General features: G+C 40.2%; 1 protein-coding gene across 1 annotated transcript; it reads right to left on the bottom strand.

Moving 5' to 3' along the window:
• Positions 1-1,780: 1,780 nt before the first annotated feature.
• Positions 1,781-4,030, bottom strand: LOC112164157 (receptor-like protein 2). The gene has a single exon (XM_024300390.1). It carries the CDS (start codon positions 4,028-4,030, stop codon positions 1,781-1,783), a length of 2,250 nt encoding a protein of 749 aa, XP_024156158.1.
• Positions 4,031-9,910: the final 5,880 nt, after the last annotated feature.

Here is a 9,910-nt window from a genome sequence, read left to right on the forward strand (position 1 = left end):
TTAATGAAGACAAAAGGACCGATTTACCCTCAAAAGTTTTTTTTTCCTTTTCTTTTCTTTCTTTCTTTCTTTCTTCTTCTTCTTCTTCTTCTTCTTCTTCTTCTTTTTCGGCTTCTTTATTCTCTCCTTCTCTCCTTGCCAACACCAACGCAACCAACACCAGACCACACCGGTCGATTAGTTCAACCAACACCACCGCCGTGCCCATCGAGCCCATTTTCTTTCTCGATCTCCAGCGAAACCCTCTTTCTTCCTCATGGTCCTCTTCTTCTTCATCCTCGTCCTCTTCAGCAATGGGCAACCTAACCCTCTGCATCCTCGTTTTTCGGACCTCCGTTGGCATCGTCGGCCTCTGCCTTCACTTTCAATTCTTTGGCCTACAATTTCCTCTGATCGAAGTTGGGCTAGAGGCCGAAGTTGTCGGCTAGACCAATGAAGTTGCAGGTGAGGATGGTGTAGAGGTGGTGTTGCATGTCGGGAACGACGGAGAGGATGGCGGGGTGGGATTGGAGCGGTGATTTGAGAATGGAGGGCTGGCGGGGTCTGAGTTTTTGATCAATGGTGTATAAAAGGGGGTCGGAGGAGAGAACGAGAGTGGTGATGGCTAAGTCGTCGGCGGCGGTGGCAGGGATGAACTCGGAGTGAGCGGCGAAGCCTCAGTGCACAATTTCAATTTGCTGTAGGATTTGAAGTGAGGGGAACCAGAAACATCTGCGGTGCATGAAGGTGGATTGAGACGCAGATGCGGTGTTTGATCGGCGATCGGCGGTGGGAATCGGACAAGCAAGATGATTTTGAATCTTGATGATTCAAATCAAGGGAAGATCGAAGAAACCAAAAAAGAAGAAGAAGAAAGAAAGAAAGAAGAAGAATAAAGAAAGAAAGAAAGAAAAGAAAAGAAAAAAAAACTTTTGAGGGTAAATCGGTCTTTTTGTCTTCATTAAGTGACTCACGTGCGATGCACATGCAAAATTTAACAGCTCCGTGATGGAAATTGGTCGTAGGTACGACGTTGATACGAAAAAATGAGTCCAGGTATCACATTGATAACTTTGTAAGTTCAAGTATCATTCTGAAAGTCCCCTAAGTGTCCAGACACCGTTGGTGAATTTTTCTCAATTTGCAATTCCTAAGATCTAAACCTTCTATATCGTGTTGCTGTTTGCTGTGAGTAGAAGGCTCTTGCATGAACATCCAACTTCTTAGCCGAGTTTTTCTGTTTGAAGAAAATTCTTTAACCCAAATTTACACTGGAGAATATGTTCCCATTTAAAAGTTAAAAGTGCTTTCTTTTGGCTCCTATCATCTTCCTTTGTCTGATTAGGCTTGAATGAATCACTCCATTGGAGAATCTATCAGTCTGTTGTATGCTAGACCTTATTTAAGTGTCAGTCAAGATTATGCTAATCTTTGGTGGACTAATGTAGCTTCCTTAATAGTGTTGCAGGTAGAAAGAACATTGGAATTGGAAGAAGGATAACGTGTGCATATGTTTCTGTCTGTTGCAAGAATTTTATGCTTGTTACTCTCAAGTTCTCTCCACACTAGTGGCCTACTGAAGCAAATATATGTGCATATGAATTTCTTGTTAGTTGCCACAAAAAGAAATAATGCATGTATTCTTATTTCCTCTGTTTGCCAACTACAGGCACATCTACACCGTATGAAGTATAAGTAAATATATGTGAAAATTTTATGCTTGTCAATGGAAATTTGTGGGAATGGTTTATTATGATTATTACAAGAAGAGTAGTAGAGTACTATGTCTACTATCTAACTTCTAAACAAACTTTCTCCTCATGCTTGCCATACACTTTGCTATCATCACATGGAAACTGTCTTGTACATTGTCCAGGAAATGATAATATGCATACCTCCACTTTCTCATAAGCACCAAGGGACCACAGACTCCCCAAAATCCTGTAATGAACCCAAGTGCAACAGAAACATAAAACCATGGAATTTGATGCTCCTTGGTGTCTGCATCTTGGGTGCTCATATAAGGTGCATCAGCACCCTTTGTTGTCCGACACTTATTTGGAAGTGGGGCACCACAAAGTTTCAGATTCCCCTCAAATGCTGAAGCATTGAAACCTTGGAGTTGAGTGCTTGATGGTATTGGTCCTCCAAGATTATTGTACGAGACATTGAATCTTGATAAGAAATTAAGACCTGTGAATGATGTCGGGATTTTTCCAGAGAATTGGTTCATGGAGAGATCCAGTATCTCCATGTTCTTTAGGTTAGATATCTGGTCTGGAATGTTGCCGGAGAAGTTGTTGTTGCTAAGATCCAGCAGTTGGAGAAGCTGCAATTGGCCAATCTCAATAGGTATATTCCCACTAAGGTAATTGTGACTTAGGTATATAAATGGGACATAAAATATATAATTGTACTGTAAAAGTGTTGCATCAACACTAGGACTGTAGTAGATAGGCAATTCAATAGAAGTACGATCTACTTGAGCTGCAGTTTGTTCAGATACTAACATAGGTAGCGTGCACAATTCCTTTGGAAATTCTCCAGAAAGTTGGTTGAATTCCATGTGCATAGCATACAGCCTTGGAAGAGTCCCCAGCCAATTTGGAATTGAGCCAGTGATTCTGTTGTGACTCAGATCCAAGACCTGTAACTTTTTGAGCTTCGATAGCCATGAAGGAACTTTACCACCAAGGTTACATGAACTCAAATCTAAAACTCGAAGATTTTGAAATCCATTCAAATCCGCCATTTCAACATCGTTCGGCATTTCCTCACCTAAAAAACTAGATGCCAAGGATAGGACCACGAGACTTTTGCAACCCATCAGTATCTTCATTGCCACTTTCACATTGGTCAGACGTTTGTTCCAACCAAGTGAGAGGAAGGACAAGCATTTCAAGGAAAGAAGTTCAGGGTGTATTTGAACCTCTAGATTATTATAGCTCAATCGAATTGCTTTCAAGGACTTGCATGAGTATAGACTTATTGGCAAGATACCAGAAAAGTTATTTTTCCGCATGTCAAGTTTACCAAGTTGACCAAGCCTGGAGAAATTAAGCATGGAAATATCGCCTTCCAAGTTGTTGGATCCCAGACGGAGTTCTACGAGGTTCGTGCAATTCATCAAAGATAAGGGAAATGAACCTTCCAGATAGTTGAAATCAAGGAGTATGTGTTTCAACTTGGAGAGCTTCCCAAGATGGAGAGGGAGCACACCACTCAATTGGTTATAGGAGAGGTCAAGGGTGGTAAGGTTGGTGAGGTTGGAAATTCTATCACTCACTACTCCATACAATGAATTTACAGGTAGTGAAATCTCTTCAAGTGTGGTAGAATTAAAGATATCTTCTGGAAGCGATCCTGACAGGTAATTGTAACCAGCACGGAAGACTCGCAGTTTGGAACACATCCCCAATCCAGAAGATATACTACCATTGAAATTATTGAAGGAAAAATCAAGGTGTCGTAACGAGGAAGAAGGAGGACGACAAATAGAGGATGGGATAGGACCTGAAAAGGTGTTGTTACGGACATTGAAACTAGTCAAATTCCAAGCTTGTTGGAAAAAAGAAGATGGAACTGCACCATGTAAGCGATTGCTGGAAAGATCCACCATCCGAATAATTCTGGATGGTAGAGAAGATGGTAACACTCCAAACAGAAGGTTATAGCTCAAATCTAGGATTTCGAGATCATTCAAGGACAAGAAGAGTTCAGTTTGATCTAGAGAACCATAAAGTGAATTGTGGGAGAGATTCAAGTGGGTGAGATGTGTGAGATTTCCAAGTGATGATGATAGAAAAATACCTTCTTTGAGTTTAAGTCCTTTGGAAGGTAACTGCAAATGGGTGATCCAACCACCCTGATTACATGTGATGCCCTCCCAATTGCAACAATCAGCGGAAGTCCAATTCAACTGAGGAGAAGACAGAGTAAGAGCTAAGAACAGCAGAGAGCTGCGTTCGCTTTGGTTACAAGCATGGATGTTTTCAAATATGATGTTGGAAGAGAATATCAAGAGCAAGAAGAAAAGGAATGCATTAGCCATTTGGTGATAAAGCTGCACTAGCAAGTCTGTTCGTTGTTTAGAGATCAGATTTCACTCATGTTTGTATTTATATTGAAGTAAAATGAGGTCGATCAGCATTGCCAAATTAATTGATGACCACATGCACACGTTCCCAGAAGAATCAGCAAGTCCATAACCCAGTATGACCGGCATTAAGAAAGATATTAGTACCAATTAAGTTTGTCGTGGAACATATTTTGGCCCATATTTTGTCATGGAAGCTATAGCCAAGTTTTGTGAGAGACTTTCTTTTCCTGTTTTTGTGTGAAATTGCATATGTCAGCTTGTCTTCCTTTGCTCATATAATTATCTACTGGTCACTGTTAACTTAGAGAGTACATAGCCTCAAAATTGAAAAAGAAAAAAAAATAAAGAAAAGAACTAAAAAAAAAAAGGTATAATGAGAACGAACTGTGCCTTGATCAGTTGAACCCATGTTATGTTCACTTTGATCGGTTGGTGTACTACGCAAGAACATTAAAGGGAAGCTAAGTTTCGGTTCTGTTTCCGATGTGTCAGGGATTCAAGCCAAGAATCTAGTTCTTTGGGTTTCCACGACGGGGATGCATATAGAACAAGGGTCTGATTCAGTTTAGTTTTACGTTGGGGTTCTTTCTGAGAAATTGCCTACCAAACAGTATGAGGATATTCCTGGATGTAAGAGCAAGGCTTACCGAGGAGCTAGTGTTGAGTCAATGTGACGTAAATTCGGATGCAACACTTATGGAAGATGTGACTTAGTCAATGTGACGTAAATTCGGGTATCATTTTCATATAGACAAATTATGGAAGATATTTTGGCCCATATTTTGTCATGGAAGCTATGGCGCCAAGTTTTGTGACAGACTTTCTTTTCCTGTTTTTGTGTAAAATTGTATATGTCAGCTTGTCTTCCTTTGCTCATATAATTATCTACTGGTCACTGTTAACTTAGAGAGTACATAGCCTCAAAATTCGGGTCTGATTCAGTTTAGTTTTACGTTGGGGCTCTTTCTGAGAAATTGCCTACCAAACAGCATGAGGATATTCCTGGATGTGAAAGCAAGGCTTGCCGAGGAGCTAGTGTTGAGTCAATGTGACATAAATTCGGATGCAACTTATGGAAAATGTGACATTGACTATGTGACGTAAATTCGGGTATCATTTTCATATAGACAAATTATAGAAGATATTTTGGCTCATATTTTGTCATGGAAGCTATAGCCAAATTTTGTGACAGACTTTCTTTTCCCGTTTTTGATGCAATTTTGCATATGTCAGCTTGTCTTCCTTTGCTCATATAATTATCTACTGGTCACTGTTAACTTAGAGAGTACATAGCCTCAAAATTGAAAAAGAAAAAAAAAAAAAAGAACTAAAAAAAAAAAAGGTATAATGAGAACGAACTGTGCCTTGATCAATTGAACCCATGTTATGTTCACTTTGATCAGTTGGTGTACTACGCAAGAACATTAAAGGGAAGCTAAGTTTCGGTTCTGTTTCCGATGTGTCAGGGATTCAAGCCAAGAATCTATTTCTTTGGGCTTCCATGACGAAGGAGTTATTTCGTCAATGCCCTCACCATGGTTTTTAAGATTACCAGAAGGTTGAATACTTTTACAGAGGACTAAATCCTTAGACCAGGGGAATGGTCGACGCCACAGTTGGTGGAAGTTTGATGAATAAAACTCCAGAGGAATCTATTCAGGCTTTTGATGAGACTATTTGTGAGAACTCTCAGCATTGGGATTACAGTGTAAGAGATCCTAGGGCATCGAATTCTTCATCAACAAAACGAGGAGGCATGTATGAAGTTCAAACAAGGTCAGGTTTGGAGGAACAAGTAGCAGCATTAACTAAGTTATTGACACCATTGGTGAGTAAGGTAGCAAGACAAGCCTGTGCTCTGTGTTCTAGTGATGCCCATGAGACTGAGATTTGCCCAGCAAATCCTATGATAGATGAGGTGCAGCAAGTTAATTAATGCATTTAATGGGAAACTCGGAATGAACCCTATTCAAATACTTACAATCCGGGTTGGAAACAACACCCAAACTTCTCATGGAGCAATAATCAAGGAGCTGGAATCTCTCAACCTCAACAAAGATAATATCACCAAGCTTACCAACCACCCCATGTGCAACAAGAAGACCCTTCCATTAAAGATATGTTGACTCAAATATTGAAGAGAACAGAAAAGTATGATTATGAAGTTGCAACGTTGAAACAAAGCCAATCAACCTTGGAAAAGAGTCAGCAAAAGCTTGAAGTTTAGGTGGGACATAGATGGGACAGATAGCTATTGTTTTGAATAGAATGGAGAGAGGACAAGGTCAATTTCCAAGTCAAGCAGAAGTTAATCCAAGAAGTCAAGAGCATGCCAAGTCTATTACGATATTGAGAAGTGAAAAAGCACAAGAAACTAATGTTTTTGCATCTACAAAGGCTAAAAAGACCTTAGAGGGGCCAGCCCCTAAGGAGAACGTTTTCCAACCTTCTTTACCTTTCCCACAGCGTGCAAGACAAGAGAAAAGAGATAAATATATGGGAGAAATTCTGGAGCAGTTCAAGAAGGTGCAGATTAACATTCCGCTGCTAGACGCCATTAAATAAATTCCTTCTTATGCGAAATTTTTAAAAGAGCTCTGTACCAATAAAAGGAGGTTTGAAAAAGATGAAAAAGTGATGTTATCAGGAGAAGTGAGTGCTGTGCTTCAAAGGAAATTGCCACCAAAGCTTAAGGATCCTGGCAGCTTTACAATCCCATGTACCATTGGAGAGAAAATTTTTGAGAAAGTCTTACTTGTTGAAGGATATCGACATTGAGTGTGCCTCTTCAAACTAAGGTTTAGTTCTAGAGTTGTAATAGGAGAGAAGGTCCTAGATTTCCTAATTATATTCGGATTCTATTTCCTTGTATGACAAGATTATGTACTTTGTAAATCCTTATATAAATGGCTCATATTATCAATAATAGAACACACACAATTCTCCCATCTATTCTCTCTGCAATTCCATTTTCACTACAACACGTTATCAGCACGAGCCCTAACCCTAGCCCTAAAAACCAAAAAGCTGCCTCAAACCCTAACACTCGAAATTTCTTTCACCAAAAGCTGTCGTAAGCTCCTAACCCTTGCTAGCCATACCGTGCGCTGCTCCTGCAGCCCTTGCGCACCCGTGTGCCACCTACTGCCCCTGCAGCATCGTCTCACACCTGTTGCCCCTGCAACATAGCAGCACGCTTGTTCCTGTGCAGATCAGACTGTTTGCAAGCCTCGAAAATTCTTGATCGGGACCTCAGATCAAAATTCTTCCCCATCAAAGTTGTTCGTCTCGGTCTCTTCTATCTGACCTCCAAATTTCAACCCCATTGGAGTCATTTTGAGACTTGTACACCATTCGAAGTGGGAGCTGTTCAGAAGCGAATCTGCTCTGAATTTCAACAAGTAAGTTTTAAAGATTAAAGTTCCTGCTTTCTTGTCTTTTAAATTTCTTTATTTGTTGCAGGATTTGCCATATACGAACATGGGTTCGATTATTTAATAAGCAGAATTGTGGGGATTCACGCTAAACGACGAACTAAGAGCGTTCGTAATCAATGAACTAAGAGTGTTCATAATATTCAAACTAAGAGCGTTCGTAATCAATGAACTAAGACTGTTCATAATCTTCGGACTAAGAGCTTCCGCAAGTATCTATTTTTGACCATATTAAACATATTGTTTCGGTCTAATCCAAATTTCTTAGAAATCGATTTCTTGGTAGCATTAAGGCTCGGAAATCTTAATATTAGTTTTCGTGGAAGCATTGACTCCGAAACTAATCCGTTCTTGTTTCTCCTTTTTGGATATCAAACTTGAACGAGCTCGATTTTACTCCATTGGATTCTACGGGCATGGGATAATTATTGCCTACAATCCAAGAGCCCTATTCTAAAGGAACCCTCAAGACTCACAAACTGAGATAAATAATTCCAGGGCACTTTCCCTGATGAAACGCCACATGGAGATGGCACTCCAGTTTGAGTACATGAATGAGGATAGTGCTGGAAACCTTTGGGTAGCGCTTCGTGAATGTTTTAACAACATTCACAATTTTCCGAACTTAGAAGCATGATGGAATTATCTCTGCTTCCCTAACTTTGACCAAGTTATGGAATATTGTTCGGAAACTCTCCACATCAGACATTGATGCATGCCTGTGAAAAACTTTCACATAAGAACAATTGATTGAGAAAACCCTCAATACCTTCACTGTCTATGCTATGAGGTCCTCTGATTTATTTCAGACTCATGTAAACGCAAGACGGATCACAAATTTCCATCAGCTAATTGGAGCTATGGCATGTGTTGAAAGGCACAGCCACAAACTTTGTGAATGGAAAATATGGTAGGCCTCAAGATGGCTACCATGAGCACTGTTCAATGGCTAGAAGATGTCGCCATATATGGATGATATGATCAACATGCTCATGAAGGTCATCGCCAAAGTTGGTAAATACATGACCAAAGGAGTCATGACGTTGAGGGTTGGGGGTTGGACACCATGGCGCCACTTTTGGCCATGGTAACACTATTCCAACGCCAATGGTCCTAGGGACCATTTATATTGCGTCAATACTCCTCAATCAAGAGAGCATCCTCTACATTATGTTTTATGGAGTACTACTTGATCAATGGTGATCAAGACATCGAGTTCAAAAAGACTTTAAATCTGGCGATGAAGACAAAATGCCGCAGATTTTTATTTCGAATAGTCTTTTATTTTTCCAAGAATTATGTAATGGCAATTATGCCTTAATCAATAAATGACAATTTAGTCTTAACTCTTTCTCAAGTAGCGCATCCAATGAAGTATGATGTCTAGGAAAGTGATTGAGATTAGTGGTACTTAAGAGAGGCTCGCTCCACCGACATCTCTCTCTACTTCCCTGGTCATATTTGATTGGAGTTACCAAACAGATTGAGTAACTACGATTTGTCTATGTTTGATTTTTATTTTGGATTAGACTTTGGTTAAGAAACTTTGATGTAATCATTGGCTATTAATAAAGTGTCGATTCTTTTACTTAATGTCTTGGACATACCTTAATTCGAACTTTATTTGAAAGATATAAAAGTCAATGGTTTTCATGTGGAAACACATTGTGAGAATGGACAAGAGTTCCTTTGCATCACCTCTAATGACTACGGACATAAACGAGTATTAAAGAAACTTTTGTGTCACTCTAGTGGGTTGTATGTAACCACTATTCGAGTCATTGAATCCAACCATGTCATGAGAGATGACTTATGGGATTCTGACACATATAGGCTTTGGCACGACCGTTTGGGACACCCAGGTCATGATATGATGATCCGTGATACTAAAGACTCCACATGGACATCTCTTCTTCAGAACAAAGAGAAGTGAAAATCAAAAGTCGATTCAAAGAGAGCATTGCACCGCCGCTGCGCCTTGGGCGCCGCCGCCATGCACCACCTGTCGGCCAACGCCGGCGCCATGATCCCCCTGTGGCAAAATCATGGCTTTGACGCCATGTCTGGAGACTTGGCTCATCTCTCTACTTCTCAAAGTAAATTGTGACATTGTGGCTCAACCAAAACCTTCATTGGTTGCTTATAAGGCCAATCTTTCGTTCTTTAAATCCTTTTTTTTTTTAGGATCAAGACCATCCTATGCAAAGAACACTAAAAAAATAATTCCATTCTTACATAGAATCCAAGGGGATTTTGTGGATCGATTCAACTAACTTGCGGACTGCTTAGATGTTTTATGGTGTTGGTTAATGTGCGGACACGCTGGTCACGTGTCGCGCTATCATCCACTCATAATGCTGCTTATGATGAACTCCCAGCCCAGAACATATGGCTACGG

The sequence above is a fragment of the Rosa chinensis genome, chromosome 5, assembly GCF_002994745.2.
Source record: "Rosa chinensis cultivar Old Blush chromosome 5, RchiOBHm-V2, whole genome shotgun sequence".
Lineage (NCBI taxonomy): Eukaryota > Viridiplantae > Streptophyta > Magnoliopsida > Rosales > Rosaceae > Rosa > Rosa chinensis.